We start from the raw sequence: 25,867 nt of genomic DNA, 5'->3' as shown, positions 1-25,867 counted from the left end.
AAGTGGAGTTTATCAAAGTTATAATAATCAACTTGAAAAATATATAAGACTTGCGAACTTTGAAACTCTAAAACAAATTCTCAAATCTTGAAATGTAGGTACATTTGGTATACATGTGGGCAGGCTTATACTTTCTTCAGTATAACGTCCTTTTTATTATCATTTTAGACCCTCGCTATCCTGTCAAACAACCGTACAATCGTCTGTTGGTTGAATTAAGCCTTACAAATGACAATATTATTTTGTTTCTATACTGAACAGGACACCACAATGAAAAATACAACAGGGCCAAATTTCATAGAGCTGCTAAGCACAAAAATTTGCTTAGCATGAAATTTCTTCCTTGATAAAAACATGATTACCAACCAAATTTCTATTTTGTTGCATTTCTATGTTACTGGTATTCAGCTGTTGTATGCTTATCTTGAAAATCACGTAAAAATTTGGTACGGAAATCCTGTTTTTATCGAGGCAAACATTTCATGCTAAGCAAATTGTTGTGCTTAGCAGCTCTATGAAATTGGGCCCAGTTGTTGAGACCGCACAATCCTGGTAAGCCAATAAAGGTTTGTATAGTGGAGTGCTTTTTGATTCGGAAGAGAAAACAAACGGTCGTAATCAATTTCTTAACAACCAATTGGGTTTAAAAAGGTTTGATTCAAGGTAGCGGTTTCGTACAGGAAACATCATAGTACGTTAAACTTAAATTTGTCTCAAGAAATAGCCGTCGGGTTATGGCATCACGGTTGATTTAGCGGGAAATCCTGAAAGTGTGTTTATTACGGCAGCACTTAAACGCATGCAATCATTCGGTCGTGCACCTCTACTAGGGCCGAAGATATCCTTACATCTTCCACTTTCCAAGAAGTTGCAATGTTTATTATTGCGAGTTAAAGGATAGACACCGACGACCTCAAGTAGATACCCCCCCCCCCCACGCACACAAGTGTGTATAAATACGCCTGCAATCGTGGATCAATTGTCCTGCTCCTTTGTTTTATACTCTTAATTTATTGTTTGCAACATCTCACATTTTGTACACATTTGCCAACTGTGGACCTTTCCCGAACCGTGAACTCACGTAGTATTCCCATTGGTTGACTACCAATAATAGCCAGTGTCTTAAAGGCAGAGGATACTATTGGTAATTACTCAAATCAATATAAAACCTTTCTTGATTACGAGTAATTGGGGAAAGGTTGATAGGTTTCGAGAAAGAAGTAATTTTCCACGAATTTGATTTCGAGGCCTCAAGTTTAGAATTTGAGGTCCCGAAATCAAGCACCAGAAAGCACACAACTTCGTATGACAAGGGTGTTTTTTCTTTCATTATTATATCACAACTTCGACGACCGATTGAGCTCAATTTTTCACAGGTTTGTTATTTTATGCATATGTTGAGAAACACCAACTGTGAAGACTAGTCTTTGACAATTAACAATAGTGCCCACTGCCTTTAACACACATCGAAGTAAAGGTGCAAAACAATATGTAAGGCTCGAATTAAATTAAGGTTAAAGCCATTGGACCCTTTCGGTAAACAGTGTTGTCCAAGGCCCACACTTTGTGTACCACAACTTCTATATCAAATAACAAACCTGTGAAAATTTAGGCTCAATCGGTCATCGGAGTCGGGAGAAAACAATGGAAAAACCCACCCTTGTTTCCGCGCGTTTCGCCGTGTCATGACATGTGTTTAAAATAAATCCGTAATTCTCGTTAACGAGAATTTATATTGTTTTGCTGTTTTCTCAAAAAGTAAAGCATTTCATGGAATAATATTTCAAGAGAAGTCTTTCACCATTGCCTTCTGTAAACCCTGTAAGTTATTTGTAAATCTGTGAACTTTTTTTTTTCTGAACCGAAAGGGTCCAATGGCTTTAAATCACTCGTTGCATCTGGGTCAATCAGTCAGCCAGTATAAGTTTTATGGAGGGTAGGAGTCGCCTACGAACCTGTAACAACTCAATTCATTTTGACACATTTTTTCGGAATAAAAGGACATTGTTTCAGGCTTTTCACCACTTTATACTTAGATTGAATAAAGTTTAGGCCAAAGTTACCAGTAGAATTATACTTCACCGCCATGCCCACCCAAAACATCATAACTCAATTTGAGCCTGGCGTACAGACGTCTGCATTGTAATTACAACGCCCCATCGGGTCTAGTCACTGACTCAATTATTCTCTTTCTTTGCTAGTTATGGCTGTGTTAATTGCTCCAACAAGTTTCTCCGTAGTGCCCCAGTGAGTATGAAAATAGCTCCCTATGGTTTATTTTGTTGACCTTATAAGTTCATGGCTGCTTGCTTTGGGTGTAGGACTGGGCCTTGAGTAACCATGAATGAGAACTCTATTTTGTTGAAGTTCGAATTGCAGTGACGAAAAAAGAGTTGAAGATAACTAACTCCATAAGATCATTACGGAACAACTATAAAGTTCATGGCTGCTCGCTTCGGGTGTAGGCCTGGGCCGTAGAGTTTCTATGAATGAAAACTCTGATTTGTTTGAAATTATTCTGTGTAGGCCTACACCAGCTTGTCGAAAATGTGGATCGAATTGCAGCGACGAAAAAAGAGTTGAAGATAACTCTGTAAAAGATCATTCATGAAAACTCCACACCCGTGGTCATTGCTCAAGTTTTTATTGAGTGTGGAGTTTTCATGAATGAAAGTTCTACGTGGTCGTGAAGTTCTTCTTTACACACGAGACTGTTAAAAAATATTAATGTTGTTCAAATTGCAGCGACGAAAACGAGCCGAAGAAAACTCTATAATACAACTAACTTTCACGGCTTCTCAAGTTTGGGTGTATAGTTTCATGAATGAATTTTCTTTGTGAAATCCTTCTGTAGCTTGTCGAAAATGTGTTTCAAAATTGCAATGACGAAAAAGAGTTGAAGATAGCCCCACAAGATCAACGGTACAACGCAAGTTCATGGTAGCTCACTTTGGGTGTGGAGTTTTCATGAATGACAACTCTATTTTGTTTGTGAAGTTCCTCTTACAAATGGGCATGTCAAATTAGAATGGTTTAATTTGCAGCGACCTAAACAACTTGAAGATAACTGTCTACAAAACAACTAAAAGTAAACCACAGACGTATTTTTGGAATTTGTGGCATTTAACTGAAGTTGTTAAAATTCCATACCGCGCCTTCACATACCAATCATAACTTAAATGGAAGACCAATCAGGCGGGGTCCGTGACGCCATTTTGTTTTTGTGTTATTGTGGCTGGCTCCCAAGGGTAGTTATTGTGACGTCATAAATGTGAACTTGCGGATGATGGATTGGAACAATAAATATCCTCCCAACTCGACTCCTTTCACAACAATGCTCCTTTGTCACAGAAAAATGCAAGTGCTTGGATGTAATATAAATATTTATTCCTTTCCTCCAGAGATGCTGCATAAATTAAACTTTGTGTAAATATTCATGAAGGGCTTGGTGCCAGGACCCAATTGGCCATGGTTGTATGGGGGTCATTATTAATTATTCATTATTCATTATTCATAAGTGTTCACCTAGAGGTACAGGGATGTGGACTAGAAATATTCCCAAAACAAAAAAAAACAAATAAAAGATAAGAATGAATGAATTAATTAAGGTTCAATAAGTCACTGGGAATTTTGTTCAAAACATAATTGGCCCAGTGTTTTTCCGATCCCGTGGGCAGTGGGCTGGCCGAAACGTGTTATGGCCACCTACGCTCTCATCAGCCTTCAATTTTATGTTGTTGTTATTCTTTTATAATGTTCATTACATAAGCGTGTCACATTAAAGGCACTGGACATCTTTGGTAATTGTCAAAGACACTTGGTGTATCTCAACTATGCACAAAATAAAAAACCTGTGAAAATGTTGACTTAATTGGTAATCGAAGTCGCAAGAGAATAATGAACTGAAAAACACCCTTGTTGCACAATTAATGGGTGTGTGCTTTCATCAGATGCATAATAAAAGGCTTCAGCCGATGAAGTGTTTTATTATTTTGAGTGAGAAATTGCCCCTTTCTCAAAAACGATGTTAGCTTTAGAGGTAGCCGTTTCTCACAATGTTTTATACTATCAACAGCAGCTCTCAATCGCTCGTTACCAAGTACGTTTTTTTGCTAGTCATTATTTTGGGTACTTACCAAAATAGTGTCCATGAAAGAAGGGGTGCATATATACACCCCATACAACAAATGTGAAGTAATTTTAAAGACACTGCTCTAGAATTGCAAAGGTCATAGGTTCGAATCACACCCGAGTAATATACCTGATTTTTTCTTCTTCACATAACTCGGGAGGAGTTTACTGAGTATACAGTGCATTGGTGTATAGGGTCAAAACAAAAACTAATAACATCCGTTATGTTTGTTGGTTATGACGACAAAATGAAACATAATTTATTGTCATCACTACCCCCAATTACATTATATAAACACTGTTTTCCTGTCCTAAGTAAGTTCTTTGACAGAATTTCCAACCACTGGCCCAGTGACCTTAGAAGCTTCCTATAAGAACCCGGAACGAAATACTTCACAGGAAGCCAGAAAAAAATGTAAAATCCAGACAAGTATTCAGTGAAAACCTTGACTTCAAGTATGCCGTCATTTTTGAAAATAAAATCCATGTCCGCATTTCATCAAAATATTCTCTTGAGCGGGGAGTAAGCATTAAAACTCAGTTAATTTTTTGAGAGCTTTGTTTTTAAAAGACTGAAACAGACCAATAGTAATGTCTTAACTGTTTGTGACAGGTTGGTTGGATAAACAATGAAATTGTAAAACTCTGTACAGCCATTAAAAAGGAAAATTAATCTTCATAAGATTTACATCTATATTGTTAGGTCTTTACTGAACATGGTCCGATTTCAGTAAGAACTACGGTTCATCTGGGCCAAATTTCAGAGCTACTTAATTCAACTTCAATCAACATTTATTTCCATACAAACACAATATACAAATACAAACAATAAGATTTAACAAGACTGAAAACTGTATGGAGGCATGGCCCATTAAAGCAAAGCTTGTAAGCTGGGATGCCTTTATAAAACAAAGGAAGGTAATAGATCAATTAAATCACAAAGGGGCTAAAAGCGCAACAAAATTATGTTATAACCAGAATATCTATTCGCACGTACCATCTGTTCGCTGATCATAAAACGGTTAGGCTATTATTATTTTCTGCCTTAGCAGCTCTAGGAAATTGGCCCCATTACAAGATGAGTTGTCAATATAATGAACATAGTGATTTGTGAAATCACACTTTGCTTAGCGTTTTCACTGGTACTCAGTTTTTAGAGTTGGCCCTAACAATATTAACCTTTATTCTTTATCAGTATGCATTGATCGAAGTATAGGATGTCCTTAGCAACACCTTTAGCAACAGTCAAAGCCGTTGTCCTCAATTGCCTCAAGACGTAGTCGTGAGAGCAGCAGCCTCGCGCAAAGCAGCTCGCGAGGTAGTTGCGAGGGAGCCGATGACCGCGGCAGACATTGAACGACTTGTCCACAAGTCTAGCAACAGACATGTGTGAGCCCCGTAGCTGTTGTCCCAATTTGTCTCAAGAATGATGGTCAGGGTTTGATGCTCTGCCCCTTTCTTGACCCACACCGCTCAGAGAGCCGACCTGACCCGTCGTGGCCTCACCCCTGACCAAGACCGATCGCCTGGTGCCAGTTATCTAGAGTAAACATTATATTATACGCCATGTCCATCATTTTGATCTGAAAGGCGAGTGCAAAGTACCCCATGTGCAACATTTTTTTGAAGCAAATTTTAAAGGGATTTGGAGCTAATTGTCTGTTTGATTCCTATTTAACTATCAATCAAGTTATCTGTGAAAGTTTCATTTCAAAAGGTGGAGTGTTTTTGATATAATAAATTTACCGAAAATCTAGAGCGGTTATATATCCACACAGGAAGAATAACCTGCAATTAACCATAATCTGAGAAGCGTTTCTGTCAGTAACGCTTCTCGGATTCAATTTTGGGGATACAGGTTGAAAACCTTTTCCATATAACCGCAGTACTTTGAAGTGAAAAGTTTCTCAAAAGCTGGTGTAGGGCCTACTTCTAACCAAGAAAGTTGTTATTACTTTATTAATTTTTGGGGTTGAACAAAGAATTGACTAGAGTGGGATTCGAACCAACGACCTTCGGATTAACGTGCCGGCGCTCTACCAACTGAGCTATCTAGGCACGTTAATCCGGAGGTCGTTGGTTCGAATCCCACTCTAGTCAATTCTTTGTTCAACCCCAAAAATCATTTACAAGTTTACCCAGTCAGTTTCCCTTGTGGTTTATATTGATACTTTATTAATTGTAAGAGTCATTACCAAACGTAAATATTAGGTGTCAAGGAACCGATTTGTTGACAAGGTGATTATTGATCATTCATAACAAGTATTCAAACTTAGAGTAAACAATTATTGACTTTATTATCACAATGAGTAAGAGAGACAGCTATTTTGGGTTTCCGAAGGTTGTTTGTTGCGAGGTGCAAATTGCGTAAAAATGAATTCCTGTTGCTCCGTGTCGGAACCGCCATTCGCTCATTGCCGGCCCGCGCATCCTGTTTTTGAAGAAGAGTGTTTTTATCATTCACGTAAACAGCCGTTGGGTAACTCTGTCTAAAATGAGGCCAAACATTTGATTAAACAAAAAATTTCAACAAGAAAAATTATTAGCTACGAAAATCAGTGCACCATCTCACTGCAATCGTTTTCATTACACAATATTTATGCCATTGCATGTTTTGGAGTATTTTGCTTTTACTGTTCGGTTCAATGAATTCAGTGGCACAAACAACATAACCTATTTCACAGTTGGGCCCCATTCAAACCGTGAGAATTTTCCTTAAGTAATAAGCAATGATAATGACTCATTATTAGATTGGTATGTTTACAGAGTGTGGGAGATGTCAAAATATTATAAATAGAAAAAAGGAAAATCCCCATTAGAAAATACAATGAAGGTAGCCCTAGTTACACAACTTGTAAGTTCGTTATTTACACACGGGTGTTTCTCTAAAGCTTTATAATAATACAAATTTATTCATTTATGTAGCGCACATTCAAATATTGTGTTCAAAATATTAATAAATACACCTGACAAGATATACCCATACGCGCTCTACACACCACGTTTTAAAAACCAATAAAGGAAACATCTTAACAATCGAAGCATAAAACAGCCGTCTGGGAAATGAAGCGTTCCTTGTGCTCTCGCAAGTGCAACGATACGTCACGCGTCCGGAGGCGTGGCTTGGGATAGCCCTGCTGCATTTTTTTAATGATTTGATTCGGTGACCGGTGATTCCTCTAGTTAGTCATGGTATAGCTGAGAGGATCACTGAAAAATAAAAAAAAAATGATATAAATAGCTGTAAAGTCTTCTGGAAGTCACCAGTGAACATTGTTAGCTTCAGGGAAAGACACCCATCACTAAAAAAAAAAGTTTTCAAAAGTAAGTCTCCACGGACCTATCGGCTGTCTGAGAGCATAGAGCAAGCTGAGGGAACTTAATAAACCATCTACCTCGACTTAATAGCACTTGAAAGGTCAAGTTGTCATCTTGCACGTGTTGATTTCCAGTAGATCGCTCAAGAGACCCTTCAAGACACACGTGGGACTTTCTGAGATACCAACAAAGAAATGGCAGCGTCCTTGAAAAGGGGTATAGAAGTTGGGGTGCTTCTTTGCATCGCGTTTACGTGTGTACTGACGAGCTGCGTTGTGAATGACGGCAGTACAGTCGAGCAGAGGACTAGGGATGTACCGTTGGTTATAAAAGGCATAGTCACTTCAAGGAGTCACACGGGCAGTAGTATCAAGATTAGAGTCGGTAAGATTCTTAAAGGAAGTAATGAATCGGTGGCTCAGAATGAGCTAGATCTGGTCATCTTAGAAGAGGAACAATCGACCACCGCTGGGACGACAATGACAATCGAGACAAGCAATGCGACTGTGACAACATCTCTGAACACGACAACATCACCTATGAACATTTCACTGTTGTCGAGCAATGAGTCGTCGACATCCACCATGATGATGCAGTCGACGTCTCAGGCTGCGACGCAATGCTTGGACGGAGTTGGTATGTTCGACCGATACATCTTCTTCTTACGCCCTCTGGATGACGAAGGAGTGAGGTTTGAGATCGTCAAAGACGCCGTGCCCCAATCCAAAGATAACTTGAGAAAGGTTCGACAAGTCGTCAAAGAGGCAAAGAGTGAAGATGGTAAGATCACATTTTACAAACAAGACTTCCCACTTTAACACTTCGCATTAACTTGTCTTAAAGGTAAATGAAAACGTAATTATTGCTGCGGCCAGAGATGCATGCAGTTCATCTCGCCAATTAACGTTTATATGGATTCCTGTGAAAATACTGTATAGCTTGCTGCTGTTTCGCAGCAAGTAAAATATTATGCACTGTACTCAACTGAAACTCTCATGTGGCTTGTATTGAATTATTTTGCATACAAAACAAGGTTAGCGCAAACCATTGTAAGGCCCCCCCCCCCTTTAAATCATAATTTCCCCTGTAATTTTTCTGGGCTGAGCGGGTTATTGCAAAATTCGGTATTTCACAACACATGGAAAACAAAATCACACGTGAACGACTGTTTGTTGTGAACAAAATAGTAGGCCTACGTCACGCAAGAGTGACTTTCACCTGTACGGATGGTTGCGCATCCTCTGAGGATTTCAATTGAAAGTTCACTACCATAGAGCACCCTGTGTGACGTAGCACTACTAGTCTCAACATGTTTGGAAAACTTCTTTCTAAAAACTCAACGGTTCCTTTCGGACCCCCCCCCCCACCCCTACTCATTTTAGAGATAGTCATTACATGCATGGTGTTACCGCAAACCTTGTCCTCAACCTCAGAATTGTGTTTGAAGCTGTGCATGTTTGTACCCGCAAGTTAGTAAAGTTACTTTCCTCAGAGTATCAGCCGCTTTCAAACAACAGAGGGCGCACAGCGAACTCTCCCCTCAAAAAAAAAAACCTTGTTTTCATTATACAGACACACTTTTCAACTATTGTTTTGCCCCCGAGCCTATCTCTTTCAAATTCATTTCTGTTATGGCTACACCGTCAACATTGAGGAAACGTAAAATGAAAATAAGACCACGTGGTGCCACGTGCTTATCGTCTGTTCTTAAATAAAAAGTCGTGTATCTAAAACCAAATATTGATTTGAAAGACTAAAAACATGATAACTCATTATTGTGCGTACGTCGCCCTATTTTGCGAGAGTGTGGTCTTACACGCGAAGGTCATGCACTCTGTCGTGTGGCGATACCAGTTTACCGATAAAAAAAAAATCAATTTTGCAAAACTGAGTGTCAAAAACTGAACAGCATAAACTGGCAATGCATGGACGAGTTAAGCCGATAGATGGCGCATTTCCTGAGCCGGTCAGTCCCCAAGTACAGCAACACCTTTTTGGAGTTTCTACCTCCTTGATAAGACGTAATCAAAGCTGCGTGTGGATGTGTTGTTTCAATTAGACAATACGTACTAAAAGATAAATCGATGTCCGCTTAAAAACACTTTGATTATAACACAATTCAATTCACCACGATCAAGGTCGCTTACTTGTAAATCATCGACTGCTACGTCATACTATGACGACATTCATAATTTAACATATGTCGTTTGTGGTTAGCTATAGATCAGCGAAAATACGTATAACCGGTGCTTTCTATGTTTGGTAAATCTATTTGACCTACCACAAGTGTGATGAACGTTTTTTGGCTGTTAAAAAAAAAAATCTTTTGTAACTTGATTAAAGGCATCTGACACCTTTTGTGATAAAAATTGTCAAAGACCAGTATTCTCACTTTGGTGTATCCCAATTATGAAATAACAATTCTGTGAAAATTTGGGCTCAACTGGTCATAATGAAGTTGGAAGAAAACACACTTGTTGCACCCGTAATAATTGTCTGTTTTCAGATGCCTAATAAAGGGCTTCAGGCCTGGAGTCTTTTATTATTTGAGGGAGAAAATACTTCTTTCTCAAAAAACACGAGGGAGCCGTTTCTTACAAGGTGTTATACTATCAACAGCTCTCCATTGCTCGTTTAACCAAGTAAGTTTGTATGCTAAAAACTTCTTTGGGGTAATTACCAATAGTGCCCAGTGCCTTTACCAAGAAAATAATTTTAAAAGCCAACCATTTCGCAATTTTATACGCTTGCTTATCAGTAGGATTTGAAACTTAGCATTTTGGAAATACGATACTAAAGATTTGCGGTAACAAACTCGGATTATTATTACATGGTGTTACCACATATCCTTGACACTTGCTTACCGATAATGTAAAATAAATTTAGCGTCACCGACTGTAGAAAGGTGCAGTAGGTAGACAGTGCCCCCTAACCATAACCCTAACCCCGACCTGGCCATAACCGACCGGAAAAATTAAAGTAAATTAGCTTCACGACTAAGTTTCCTGATCCAGCGCAATAAATTCATAATCCCCATGCCTGTGATAATCCACCCAGTCTGTCAGAACATCAGACACCCTAGACATAGGCTAATCAATCAGGATGAATTCTTTGAAGATGAGGTAAGGCCAAATAAATAAAAATAACAGTTAATCGTTCCCGGCCTCATCCTTTTTTGAGGCCATATTTTTTTCTTTTCCCCCCTTTTTTGTTCCACAAAAAAAATTGTCCGTGCATTTCTCGTTTAACTTACTAATCTTTTAAGAACTTGTAACTAGACATAAAGTAAAAAGTGACTTTAAACTGAAGAATTGGTGGCCAGTTTGATTTCAAATTCAAACCTAAAAAAAAAAGGGTTCCATCCTCCTCTTTTTGGAAAAACCCGGACGGTTAACTGATATTTTTTTCACCTGGCCTTACTTAGTTGCTGGGGTGCTGGATATGTGATGATGACAGAGTGACGCAATGCTATGTTCGCGTACAGTTCAAACAGAGGGGGAAAAAAATGTGACTAGTCATAACTTCCACAACTTTCTAAAATGATGAAATAACATGCGATGATAATCTTATGTGCAAGCAATGGGAAGCTCGCTAGTAAGAGTTAAAGTAAACACACTGATAATAGAGAGTGATTATAGCAATCATTCAATCAATACACTTAGCTGCTCTTAAAAAAAACCAAGGAAAGCCGAATGTTACTTACGACAATGACTTCTTCCGTTTATTGTGGTAAAACTATGTGTGACTTCATTTATTTATCGTTAAAGGGGCACCTTTCCCCAGGATTTGGCACTTTTGGCTCAGTAAAAAGCGTTTGTAAAAAATAAAAAAAACATGATTGGAAAGATACAAGTCACGCAAAATAACCTTTTGAACTGATGTGCTCAACGTGTTCCGCTTTTTGATATTATTTGACTCCGACTGAAGGGCGGATCGAAATTCCACAGTTGTTAGTTTGCGTGGACTTATAGCCACTCCAGATTTTTGGCAATATCCCCAAAACTGCTACCATGCTTTTGAAAATGAAACTTGAACTGGGGTTAGTTTTACTGTACTCTAGGGTTACAACACACGAACGCTTCCAAAAACCAAAGGTAAACTTTGCCTTTAAAAATGAACTGTTTATATAACGGCTTTATTAACCTAACCCATTCCGGATCAAATCCCTGTACACCTAATCATAATTCATCTACACTGTCAACTGCAAGGGGTACAGTTTAGTCTCCCTAAACCCAATATTTCTGTGCTGTCATCATTATACGCCAGTTTTGAAGAATAGCAAGGCACAGTGTGCATACTCTACCACTGAGTGCATGGCATTTTGTTTACATTGACAACCGTTTATAGCCAATACCATTACTACACCAAGAGCGAACGGGACCAGACTTGCTGTGGCGGTACAGACCACTTCGTGGGAAATTTCGTCATTTTGGTCCTGAAAGGGTACAATGTCTAAAAATAATTCACTTCTGTAGACTGCCCCCCAATGCGTCAGGGGGGGTCACATTACTCGAGCCAGCCCAATAGAGGGCCAAAGCCGTACCGAGAATTTGTAACTATAAGATTTTTTTTAAACCGAAAATGAAACCCTTACAGTGTTTATTTTCCATATATTTTTTTGAATGATTTGATTACCACATCACTTCAACATGCATTCATAAAACGAAGACACAAAAAGGAAAAGGAAATGAGAAAGAATGTCATTATTTCGGTTCAATCGAAAGTAATATAACGAAGTAGGCCTCCCAATAATTGCGGGTAAAAATTACCCATAAAACGGCGCCAAAAAGATGATGGTTGTGGGGGCGTTTAACAAAAAAACAAAAACGCCGGGAAATCCCAGACCGCCCTGCCCATGGCGGCATTAACCTGTGTGTACGGGGGTCCTCAAACATTCCAAGCAATGTCTATTGTTTGCCCAAAGGATACAATGTTACCTTTTCAAGTCAATTTATTTATCTGCGACACGTGAGGATGACGACTGTGATTATAAATAGACATGTTTTAATAGATATCTTAATTTGTTGGGGAACGCAAACGATTTTACCAACTTGAATTAGGGGATATCATTTTAAGGAAAACAAATATCAAATTCCGTTTTCGTCGGACTCTTCTTGAATGACAAATTGGACTATAGATTGATTGAAATGAGTTATATCAATAGAGATGCGTTCAAAGTATTAAGATAACATTTCATATTATGGTATGTATATGAATAATGCTCAATCAATGACGAATGGTTGAACACGTATACACCAATGGCCCGACCAAAGTGGTTTCCAATGTTGGTTTTCAACAACCTTCATGCTGATTCCGTGACACCAGAAATATTTACAACTCTGTTTTTTTTATGAGGACGTCCACTGCCATCTATTGATTCAAGTGTTTGGAGTTTGACCAGCTCTTTTGTGCACAATAAATTCACTGACCTAGCGAACTGTTGTTGTAGAGTCCTACATGATTTTATACAGAAGTCTCTGGTATTCAAGTACCAATCATTAGCCCACCGATGAACCCGGACGAATTCTACCAGAAGAGTTTCGCTCAAACAAGAACCCCCCACCCAAAAGAAAACGGCTGGGTACCAGGTTTCATAGTTCCGGTGGATCCTCAGACGTTCCGCTTCCGGTTTTAATGTCCTTGTTCGGTGTTGCTTAGCAAGGTGGGCGTGTCTCTATGGTTTGTGGATAATAGCTGTCTGATGTGCGGCTGGTGCGGAGACTACACTGACAACTATATATAGAAGGGTATGTGTGAAGTGGTTACTACACAAGCGCACGTGTCGTCCAAAGTGGAACATCGCATCGAGAAACAGCTAATAATACATGTACATTGTATACCATCCTATATGCACCACATGCAGCAGAATCAGATACTGTTTTTTCTTCCACAAGAAACGGACTGCTACGATATTCGATTTGAAAGAAGGAATTAGTTTGTGTTCTTAACTAGAAAACATTGGTCATCACTCTAGACGAAGGGCGAGACACGTACTCATCATTGCAACATCTCCTGAGAATCTTGCAACATCAATCGGCATCTGACACACGTGTGGGAATAGGAGCTTCATTCTCAAGTCATCTTTACAAGATTTCAACATGTCTTGGCTGATTATCGATATTGAAGGATTGCTGGATAGAAACAGTAAGCAATAATAATTCATGTTTCACTTTAAAGGCACTGGGAACTGTTGATAATGTAACTCAAAATATTTGTTAGTTTAAAAACTTACTTGGTATTGAGCATTTGAGAGCTGTTTGAAACATGAAACATTGTGAGTTTGAAACATTGTGAGAAACGGCTCCCTTTGGAGTAACGTAGTTTTTTTTTCTTTAAGAGTTAATTTCTTCGTCAAATAATTATTACAAGACTCCGGGCCTGAAGCCTTTTAATATGAGGCCTCTGAAAGCACACAAAATAATGTGCACTGCGTGTGTGTGCTTTCTTTCATTATTCTCTTGCAAGTGCGATGACCTATTGAGTCGAAATTTGCATAGGTTTGTTATTTTGTGCATAATATTGAGATACACCAATGAGAATACGGGTCGTTGACAAATTAATACCAAAAGTGTCCAGTGCCAATTTCAGACGAGTTAATGCAACACTTGTTGCAAGTCTGGTTGTATTTTTTTTCTGGTTTGCTCGCAAAACGACTACAGTGTGACTGGTTTTATTGCCCGTGTTGTCAGACGAATTTATAAAAATATTTTAGTATAACGACGAGCTGTTCAGTTCTAGTTATACAATGCTATAACAAAATAGTATTTCATTCCATTGTGTGTCACCCGCTTATAACCTATCCCAACAAATAATCTTGATAATTATCATAGTTTGAATATATTATTTATTGGTTAATGTGTCATTTTATTAATGAAGCACCCAGTCAAGGATCACATCATAATATCAGCCATATAAAACATCAATCCAAAGGTAGCATTGTGCTATTATTGTATAGATTCTTCCATAAAATGTATTTCCTCTCGTTGAAATTTTTAACACTTAAATTCGTGGTGTTTTTTTTTTTTGGAAATCCCCAAAATAATCAGAAATCCTTGTAAACTGACAAAGACCGTCGAAATACAACGCCCAAGTTATTGATTATGAGGAAACGGGGCAATAATGGGTACGCCCTGTGAATTTAGAACAACTGGAAGCAAAAAAATTGTTTATCAGTTCATCAGTTGCTCAGCGATGGCTACCTGTAAAATCGTTATCAATATTACTTAATGACAAATTATTATTGACATTTTAACCACCTTTGCCCATACACTACATTAGTACATTGCATGGATCACGAAAGAAGTTGCGAGCCACATGTTGAAACGTTATATCAATTCCTTAATGACAATTTATTACAATTTTCGATAAAAACAGTTTTCTAAAAATGAAGTTGCAATAACCATTGCCCATTGCATAAAGCACGACAGAAGTTTGCAAGCAACATTTACAACAACTTCAGTTGACCAGGCTCCTGCAAATACATGTGATGCAAAGCCCATTTTATGTTATCAGTTCTTGATGACAATTTATTTAAATTTTGATAATAACTGTTTTCTTAATTAACCACCATTGCTCACTGCCTGGACCACGAAAGAAGTTTACAAGCAACATTTCCTAAAAATACGTGCACTTCTGCACCACAAATCCCACAGTTCTTAATTAACAAATTACTGAAAAATTTTGATAAAAAAAAAACACATTTCAATTTCAATCACCATTGTTCATTGCATAGATCACGAAGGACGTTCTCAAGAAACATTTACGACAATTTTTCAGATGACAACGTCCCTAAAAATACATGTATTTCTGCATCACCAAGCTATCAGTATAATTCAAACTGCATTCCATTTGCTGTTACCTCAGCCTCTGATATTTATCTTTTTTTCTCCCCTACGTGGAGTGCCAATTATTGTGTTGATATAGTAAAGCCTTTGTGATGAACCGAAACCATTTGGACGCAGTGACCCATTCTATATTGAGCTTGCTCCGCGCCAAGAGTTACGATACAAGTTGATCGTAAAATTGAAAAGGGTTTCTTTTTGTCAATGAACAAGCCTTTAATGCGTATTGCCTTGAAAAGGTATATACAGTATCTCTATTTTCGCTCTCTTATCGCGACGGCTCACCGGTGTGTATAGCCACTGAATACGAAATGCAACTAACTATTATGCATGCGATTTTTAAAGTGTGACTACCAACTTCTTTAAAAAAAAACCTCATTTCCGTTTGTTGCCTTGAAAGAAACCTTTGATGAACCGGCAAACTATTTTATCCAGTGTAGGTGGTCTATAGTTGTGACGAGAATGACGTCATTGATTGGTCGTTTCAGTACCTGGTATGAGTTGATACAATTAACTTAAAGCATCTATGCTTAAAGGCACTGGACGCTATTATTGGTAATTACTCAACCAAATTGTTAGCACAAACACACGCACGATGGAGTATAAAATATTGTTAGAAACGGCTCCCTCTGAAATAACGTAGTTTTTGAGAAAGATATTCTCACTTAGATAATAAAAAAAGCCTTTTATTGTAACTCCAATGAATAATTAAGCCCAAATGCCCACAGGTTTGTTATTAATTTGTATGCATACGCTGGGAATACACCTAGTGATAAAACTGCTTTTGACAATTACCAAACGTGTCCAGCGCATGCCTTTAACGCAGACTAAAAATCATCGTACTTGCTCTATAATAATGCTATATAGGTACCGAATCGATCTGGTAGTGGGATAGGGCGTTACTTGCTTTGCGGACTGAAAATAGCAATGACACAACAGGGTACGTCAACAATTAAGTGCTCTTCGCTTACAATGGTAATTACTTTAGCATGAATGATCTACATATATAAATACAAGTGTAGTAGTCTCTTTTCGTGTCACCAAAGTTCAACGACATTTAACCTTAATTTGTAGTCATTCCCATAGGCATCAAAAGATGTCACAATAATATGTTATTCGCAGTGTCATGAAACAGTGTTCTAAATAGTTGAAAAGGATTAACCTCCAAATGAGGTATTCGCTAAACAATGTAATTTATCCAGACTTTAACAACCTGTTTTCCCCCTTCTGTTTATTGGTCTATAGCCTTTCCAAACTTCACCATAATCTGAAGTTGTTTGTTAACTCCTTGAGTTGCGTTATTAAAAAGCTTATCAAATTTCAGATGATCATTCCTGATATCTATACTTCCTTGTTCGGTAAAATATCGTACTATTTGTTTGTTTGTTCTTTTGTTTGTGTGTCTGTCTGTTGAGATGGTCTTCCCAACAAGAGCACTTGGGAAGCTCACACAAAGAAAATAAAAACACCAACTTGAAACAGTCAGTCTCTCTTTTACAAACATCGGTTTAACGTTTTATATGATTATCAATTGCACAAATTAATAAACAAAAGGTTCTTGATTTAGTATAACTGTTTTGTAATGATTCAGTTACTTTGACATGACTTACTCTAGTCATGGGGGGAGTAAGCGGTTAGCTTGGCTGGATTCGAACCAAGAACCTTGTGACTACAAGTCCTTAATTCTCATCATAAAAGTTTTGTATCCTGGGATCGAATCACATCCGAGTAATATGACGATGATTTTTATTTCATAGAACTCGGGTAAGTACTGAGTATACAGTGCGAAACACACATCGGTGTATAATATGGTGATATTCTTTTATCCCCGATGTAAATTTAACATCTATTAAATAAGTTTTTTTATTTTTTTATCAACAGGTAATGAAACTTTAGAGTTGACGATTCCAGATTCTCACCAAGCCGCATGCGAGACTGGCAACGGATCAAAATGGGATCTGTACTGCATGAACGGTGGACGATGTGGTTACTGGAAACATCTTGGCACACACTTCTGCATGTAAGTACATTCAATTTTATACCTCAATAAAAATTCCAACAATTTTCAGTGTGGGATTTTGAAACTTTGTATGGTGCGAGTGTAATTAGGTGAGGCATTTGCATGTGTAAATCTCTTTTGAGTAGTGTTGGTTCTGAAGAAAAACTCGTGGTTGACAACTTCAATGATCAATCTTCAATCTTCTATGGTGAAATCTTTATTCAGCTATAATTATAGCTATCTTATGATGGTGCAGAAGTGACGTCACACGCAAAGTGCATAAGAAATAAAAGGTGAAATAAACGTTTTGATCAGTTGTGCTCATTATTAGTCATCCTTCTCCTGAAGACACTCAGGGTTAACTGATCGAAACGTTGAGTTGTCAACCACCGGTTCTTTCCAGAACCCAACACTATTTAAAAGAGATTTTCACATAGTGCTACCTCAAACCTCGCCTAATCAAATTTATTTTCTATCACGATAGTTACAAAGATGACGAATGTTTTTGGGAAATACTTCAAATTCTGTTTAGGGCCTACTCGGTGTGGTGAAATTAAACCCTGAGTGAAAATTAGTAGAACTCTTGGATATGTTATCAGAAAATACTTTTCAGAGAAAAGGGTTCAGGGTAAAACGAAGACTATCCTATCTTCCTGCCCACCTTGTATACCTCCACTTTAAAAAGGACATTAGATCGGTGTCCTCACGGCATGGTGTGGTTATTCCGACACCGACGGTTGCCAAAAGGGTATTGATGACTGGGTACTGTATCCAGCATTCTGAAAATAATGCCATCATGTAATTAAAGATTACAAAAGATCGAAGCTACAGTTCGACCTGTTTACTGCTGACATCAAAGTGAAAAGGGATAAAGGCTGACTATGCAGTGTGCAGACCTCCTTTACTGCAAGCAATAACCTCTCATGAATTGGGCAATTCATTTAGAATAGCTTTATATTGAACCTACTAAAACGGGCCCCCCCCAAAAAAAACAAAAAGAAGTATCTATTCCGAGCCACTCCTCTACCTCAAAAGAGGATTTAAACATGGCTGTACCCGCAAGTTTACTGCTATATGTACCGTTTATGTTTACCAAAGAAAACCTAATAAAACTAGAACAAAACAATGAGATGCAAAATAGATTACACTAAACAGCGCCCTCAATGCAATATTGTCGATTAATGCTATTTATAGTTCTTTCTTTTTAACATTGACGGCCGGGTCCCTAAGGGGCTACAAGATGATAATAATTTATGCCATAAAGAAGCATTATTTGGTTCTTAATAATAATATTATGGGCAACTCAAAAGTCGCATTAAAACTTATCTATTCAATATGTATCAATAACTAGTGTTCTTCTGTTGATTTTTCTTTATTCATGTCCAGTGCATAATTATGATTAAAGTAGTGATAATGCGAAATACATGCGGGTTGTCATTATTATTATTAAAGATGACAGATGAAAATAAAACCCAGTATATAATAATATTATCTTCTTGTTTTACTTCGTTTTAGTTGTAGATTTCCATACTCTGGTGCAAGATGTGGCGTCGTTGATCCCGCTACAAGAACTGGAGGTAAATATTAGCACGTTTTTTTTTTATATATCTGGAGGCATTTCGTACTGTCAGTTAAAGTTACGATTGTGAAAATTCACGTTGATCACTAAGTTTTTATAAAGACAATCAGGGCAAAATGTCATGCTTTTGAACTGAAAATATTATAACAGTTGTCTGCTAAGCAGAAATGAGCGGGCTACCTGCGGCATCCATCTCTTCATAATTATACTCCAATCATATTATCTGCTAATCATTAAAGGAACACTACAGAATTGGTTTTTGCTAACAAAACAGTTGCTGGCAGTGTAAGCACTTTATGTAATCCACCATATTCATAAACTGACAAACCTGTAGAAGTTCAAGATCGATCGGCCGTCTGGGTCACGAGAGAATAGTGAAAAACCGATTACAAATTTTGCATTGCATCGATGCCAAAACAAAAATGAATAAAACGCTCACTGAGCGATAAACTCCAAAAAGAAGTTAGATTATTTGTTTCTCAATAAATATGACAATTAAGACAGAAATATTTCAAGGGATGTTTTCTACTACCATCATCATTAGACCGTGTAAGTTTTATGCAAATATTATTATGTGATCTTCACGATTTTTGTTTCTTACCAATTATGTAACGTTCCTTTAAGTAACTTTTAACATTGTTATTTTGTTTATTTATTTCCAGACCAGCCGATTGATTTGAACACAACTACATTAGGGATAGCTGCAATTCTCGCCATATTGCTCCTAGTGGTTATCATCTGTGGTATTGCATACATCCGAAACAAGTAAGTAGAAGACTTCAGTCAGAGCACCTCCACAAAAAAAAGCCATTTTAAGATAGGTGGCCACATTACACTATAGGTTTGAGTTTGTCTGTAGACACCCAAACCAAAAGAGTGTACTCGTAAAGGGACCACCATACCTCAAAAACTAATTCTCAGAGCCTTGGATGTTGAGGGAGATACAGATAATGGATTTTGTTTTGTTTCACCCCAAAACGCATGGGCGGATACAGGGTGCCATACTAGTCTGCCCATTTGGGTTTTGCTTCATTTGGGCCGAAAATGGCGTCCAATTGCAACTTGTGATTGAAGTTATAGGACATTTTGGTGTTCCCAAAACACATGGGCGAATACAGGGTGCCTTACTAGTCTGGTCTGCCCATTGGGTTGTGCACCATTATTATGACCGAAAATGGCGTCAAATTGGCCAAAGAAAACTGGTCTCTCTACGCCGCAAACTCTCGCAGTTTTGACCACATATGAACCTTTCCCAACACCCGTCTTTTGTTCATGAAACTCTGTTGATATTGTAGGTTCATCGTGCTCTGTAAGTAATCACAATTTTTGTTGTTTCATTTTGTCTTTATAAGGAACTCCATTTGGCGGAGAAGAATAAAGGAAGTCGAAAAAAGAGCCAAGTATTTGTCTTCAGGAGCCTATTCCCAGAATTCTTCGACGAGGCGCGAAAGCCCGATAGGGGGCGTTGTTGGTTATAAGCACAACTCGGTGAGTAATCATTATTAGTTTTTAGCAGTGGTGTCTACTCTAGCTATTCTGGGGCCCATTTTCAAAGAGCTACTTTTTCAAGCAGAAAGTACTGCTTCAATTTCTCAGTTGCTGAGCAAAATTTTGCAGGATACCAGTCATAAATTTATTGTACACATGACATGGTACTTGGTCAATTTAGTGTTGGAAAGCACCCCTATCGAATACATGGCCCTGTGAAAAAAGCTGATGGACAAGTGGAAACAGTAAGCTAACAGCTGGCTATGTCACTGCACAAGTTAACAGTAAACCCTTCTGAAGTAACTGATAAGATATTTCCTGACGATCGGAAGGACTTCAAGTCTTCCTCATAATGAATCATCGTGTCTTGTAATTATTGCAACAAATTGCTCAAGGGCGAGTACTTCCACATGCTGTTACATTTTGGCGCCATTTATTTGTCCCGCCCAATTAGCACCGCACACGGTATGTTATTAGCTACATGAATGTACCGTGAACAAAAATTAACACTCGTTATAAACCGGCTTCCTAATTTCAATTAAGGGCTATGTTTTGATCGCAATGAATGGTATATTGAATGGAAAGAGGTTCATGACCTCAGCCAACCGAGGAGGGTGGGTGTGGGTGGGGTTTCCACCCACAAACAATCGATGTTAATTGATTGAAAAACCTGCAATACACATCAAATTAAATTTAATTTGTTGTCATTAATTAGAGGCGTAGTTCATTTTGACAGAATTAGAGCTGACAAAATACTCGCATTATGCAGTGTTTATGTTTTGCGGGATCAACATACACGACGTTAATAAAAATTTAACAAAAAGCATGTGTAAGTTTAGACCATGTAAAGTTTTAAATCCTAAAAACAACGCAGTTTGGTGCACTGTTGCTTATGGTAAGGGCTAGGGGTACAGTAAATGACTATTAAAAAAAGAAAAGAAAAAAAGAAAAAAAACCGAATGTTTTCAAAGATTTATTATCCCTGATTATATTTGCAGTAGGGCGAACATTTTCAAGACTTACAGCCCAAAAAGTTTAAGTTGAAATGCTTGCGTTTTTAGAATAGTGTTTACTGACATCGGTTCAAAAAATATACGTTGAAATTCTGCGTGGCACTGCAAGTAAAGTATACAGGATTGGTTATAACGATAACAAAAATCATTGTTTAGTTTTCGTCTGACAGCTGACTACTTGTTTTCACCATTTTTTACTGACACACTCAGTAGTAAAATGATAATCTCTAAATGAGTTCCAGGGATGGTTCTGGAAAGAACTGCGTATAATTTGTGTTGTTGAATTCATCACAATTGTAGAATTTAAAATAAATGAATTTTTTTTCTTTCTTTTCTTTCACCACTACAGGCCAGCAGTGTGGTCATATTCCAAGAGCCATCAGAAGGCAAACCTTCTCGAGCGAGCTCCCTAACTTCAAATCAGTACAAACAACTAACCGAGGTACAACTGAATGGATCCAACGGTGACGTCCGAGACCAGAATTCGAACAGGGCCTCTAGATCTAGTATGGTTTAGCAACAATACATTTTTTGTTGTTGTAAATAAATATTAAGTTATTTTTTAAGTTAGACTATTATGTCGTACTATGTACTAGCTGTTTTATGCGACGTAAAAGCTCTTAAAAATGAGGGTTTTTAAAATTCATTTTATGAAGTCGAGTAAAACGCGGGGGCCATCATGTGCAGACAGATTAATACTTGTTTGTTGTCAAACGCCTTCAAAAGGCACGTTTTTGTTATTGTTTGTGTTAAATTAAAAGTTATTTTGTAAACTGGTGAGCACAGCCCTGATAGCACATTATTATAATAACAACAATGTTCAGATTTAAAATGAAGTCTGACCACACTAATATCGTCTCTCATTTTTAACACATTAAAAACCTTGACGATGCATCTAACAATTAACAAGTCTCTGTTATTCTTAACAGCTGGCAAATAATGGGAGAGTGTTTGAAGGGAATAGAAATGCTAAACCTGTGATTTAAATGTCTTTAAAAGTGTATAAAAGTGTAGATGTGCCGCTATTAACACGACACCAGTACCACTTTGTATTCAATAATAGTAGGTCACTTATATTATTTTTTATATTCTGAATTAGTTTTGACGTAGCACTCATTGTCCTTCAATGAAAGGCTTTGGAACGCTAGGTGGCAGCACACTTAACCTCGACTCGACCCAATTTCATGGGCCCTTTTCGAAACCACGGCTTCGGCTTTGGATTCGGCTCGGGCTAGCTTGGGCCCGCGGTTGTTTTGACAATATTGCGCGTGTTTTGCGTACGCGCACAGGGCTTCCGACGAGAGAATGGAGCTTGAAGCCGAGTCCGAAGCCGTGGTTTCGAAAAGGGCCATAGAGCTGCGTAAACACAATGAGCAGTTCAGCACCAAAAAAATAGGTTTACCAGAGTAAGGTTATCAGCCAAAAGGCCATGTCGCATGTACAATTTGTGACTGGTATCCTGGTATTAAGCAACATCTTTTGCTTAAGCGGCTCTAAAATTTGGCCCTGTTCAATTTCCATTGTTTACGTATAGCAATTCTGAGCATGAGCACATTACCGAAAATAATGGATTTACCTGGTAAGTCTGCTGCCACCTAGCGTTCCAAAAGTCATACATCGAAAGTTTGTACCTATGTGTCAGACCTAAGTAAGTACAATGTACATTGTGCGCCTAAACACGATCCAATCGACTGTGGTTTTGGCGACGGTTTCAAAAAAGCAGGGCCCAATTTCGTAAGCACAAAAGCAGCTCAGCACAGCACAACACATTGCTTATACCAGATTACCAGCCACATACCATGTATCATGTACAATTTGTGACCGATATCCTGCTTATTTTTGCTAAGCACAGAAATATGTTTAAGCATTGTTGTTTGCTGAAGCAGCTCAATGAAATTGGGCCAAGATGTTAATATTATAACATATTTATTTTATAAGAAAACAGTAACAACAACTTCATAAAAATGGGTGATATTTTGAGCTGGTTCATAACGACTCTTACAGAAATCACCCACTTGTATATGTTCCACCATTTTTACTTTAAATAATTAGAAACTCACATTTGTATAAGACAGTAAGAGTTAATTTTCGAGAAAACATTTCAATATTTTTTATTAAAATGTTAATGATTTACTGGGTTTTAAAGGCAGTGGACACTATCGGTAATTACTCAAAATAATTGTTAACGTAAAACCTTTCTTGGTGACGATTAATGGGGAGAGGTTGGTGGTATAAAACATTGTGAGAAATGGCTCCCTCTGAAGTGCCATAGTTTTCGAAAAAAAAAGTAATTTTCCACGAATTTGATTTCGTGGCCTCAGATTTAGAACTTGAGGTCTCGAAATCAACCATCTAAACGCACACAAGTTCGTGTGACAAGGGTGTTTTTTTCTTTCATTATTATCTCGCAAGTTCGATGACCGATTGAGCTAAAATTTTCACAGGTTTGTTATTTTATGCATATGTTGAGATACACCAAATGTGAAGGCTAGTCTTTGGCAATTACCAATAGTGTCCACTGTCTTTAAGTCAATGTATTTACATTATAGATTCTTAAACTTAATGAAAAGCTGTACATGTTGTATTTTCTTTACTTGCCATCGACACATTGTATTTGAACACACTGTGTTGTATTATTTTGTGTTTGTTAAAAGGTCCCGTGTGGATACTACTAAACCATTGCCACCCAGAATAATCAATGCAAAGATTTGTGCCAGTGTTTTTTAAAAAATAGCTGCCAGCTTTGTGTCTTGTTCGGACAAAGTATGTGTATCAGTTTGTATCAATAAAAAATGACCAATCGCCTTGTATAAATTAATTTCGTTTTAGTTTAAGATTGTTTGATGTTGTCTTTAGAAAAGTTGTTTACCCACATTGGAATGGAAGACTTGGGGGCGCTAGGTGGCAGTAGACTTACCAGGTAAATTCCCATTGTTTACGTATGTCTATGCGTGCGCACATGACTGAGAACAATGGATTTTACCTGGTAACCCTGCTGCCACCAAGCTAGTCTCCCATTACACGGAGGTCATGTCTCTCTGTTGCTCCCGGTCTTGGCCTTGGGGCCCCTGAGAAAGAAGTTTTATAGCAGTATGCCGCTAGCAGACTGTATCAAGTCTATTGTTGATTTCCCATCAAGCATCACCGTATTATCATGGCCGCTCAAATAAGTCACTATGAAACGTTGATAATTATCTTCTTTACAAGTGATTTTCCAATCAGCCTTTTGAGATATGGCGGGCACAATGCTTCAACACTAAGGTTTGGGTAATTGTGGGCATACACCCAAACCAAACAGTACACTCATCACGTCCGCCTTGCCTCAAAAGGCTTTATGGGAGTGCCTAGTCACTATGAAAATGAAAATGGCCTCGCCACTGCAAAGATGAAATACCAGGCCAGGTTTTACACTATCTTTCATCAGAGAAAACTAGGTGTAAGGAAGTATTTCAAAAACAATGAAGATGACATGAATGCCGTTGTTCAAATCTATTAATAATTGTTTCTAACAATATTTTTTTAGGAAATGGTGTTTAACAAAATCATACTCTTCCATGTAAAAACGCAGTGCGCTGGTTTAAATGTGGTACATGTTGGTGGACACACAAAAAGAGTGCAAATTAAATAAGTGCGCATTGCCTATGATCAGAAACCACGATAACAGTACATTTTTATTTTGCCGAATTCGATATCAAAGCTCAAAGTCCAAAACGGCTCGCAAAATAAATATTTCCCGGAAGTTCAAAGTCTTGTTTAAAGGCAGTGGACACTATTGGTAATTACTCAAAATAATTGTTAACGTACCTTTCTTGGTGACGAGTAATGGGGAGAGGTTGGTGGTATAAAACATTGTGAGAAATGGCTCCCTCTGAAGTGCCATAATTTTCGAGAAAAAAAAAGTAATTTTCCACGAATTTGATTTCGAGACCTCAGATTTAGAACTTGAGGTCTCTAAATCAACCATCTAAACGCACACAACTTCGTGTGACAAGGGTGTTTTTTTCTTTCATTATTATCTCGCAAGTTTGATGACCGATTGAGCTCAAATTTTCACAGGTTTGTTATTTTATGCATATGTTGAGATACACCAACTGTAAAGGCTAGACTTTGACAATTACCAATAGTGTCCACTGCCTTTAAGAGACTACATTTATTACACTGTTGTTTGCATTGACGTAGGTATATCCTGGCTAGTTCTAATCGGTTCCAATGAAGGTTGTTTCCGGGGTTAGACCATCCAGTTTGAAACCCAGGAACAACACGGAACGAACGTCGGCACAATACGCGTCCACAACTTCCACCAGTTTCGGGGGTAAACTCCCAATAGTGACTAGTGTACTTTTTGTTTCACAAAATGGCACCGGATGATCTGCCCGTCAAGGGAACTCGGCAAAGCTCACACAAAACAAGGGGATGTTAACGCCAATCTGGCAACAGCCAATCTCTCTCATGAAAACATTGGTTTAACGTCTAGGCGATGATCTGTATTATAAATTAT

General features: G+C 38.0%; 1 protein-coding gene across 1 annotated transcript; it reads left to right on the top strand.

The window, feature by feature from the left end:
- Positions 1–7,402: 7,402 nt before the first annotated feature.
- On the top strand, positions 7,403–22,561 carry LOC117303596. The gene is made up of 6 exons (XM_033787803.1): positions 7,403–8,229; positions 17,172–17,310; positions 18,805–18,866; positions 19,531–19,633; positions 20,221–20,356; positions 21,719–22,561. Exons 1-6 carry the CDS (start codon positions 7,644–7,646, stop codon positions 21,884–21,886), a joined length of 1,194 nt encoding a protein of 397 aa, XP_033643694.1. The 5' UTR covers positions 7,403–7,643; the 3' UTR covers positions 21,887–22,561.
- The last annotated feature ends 3,306 nt before the right edge of the window (positions 22,562–25,867 follow it).

This window comes from Asterias rubens, chromosome 20 (assembly GCF_902459465.1).
Source record: "Asterias rubens chromosome 20, eAstRub1.3, whole genome shotgun sequence".
In the NCBI taxonomy this organism is placed as follows: domain Eukaryota; kingdom Metazoa; phylum Echinodermata; class Asteroidea; order Forcipulatida; family Asteriidae; genus Asterias; species Asterias rubens.
The sequence above is the reverse complement of the archived record's forward strand: the minus strand, read 5'-3'. Positions and strand labels throughout refer to the sequence as shown.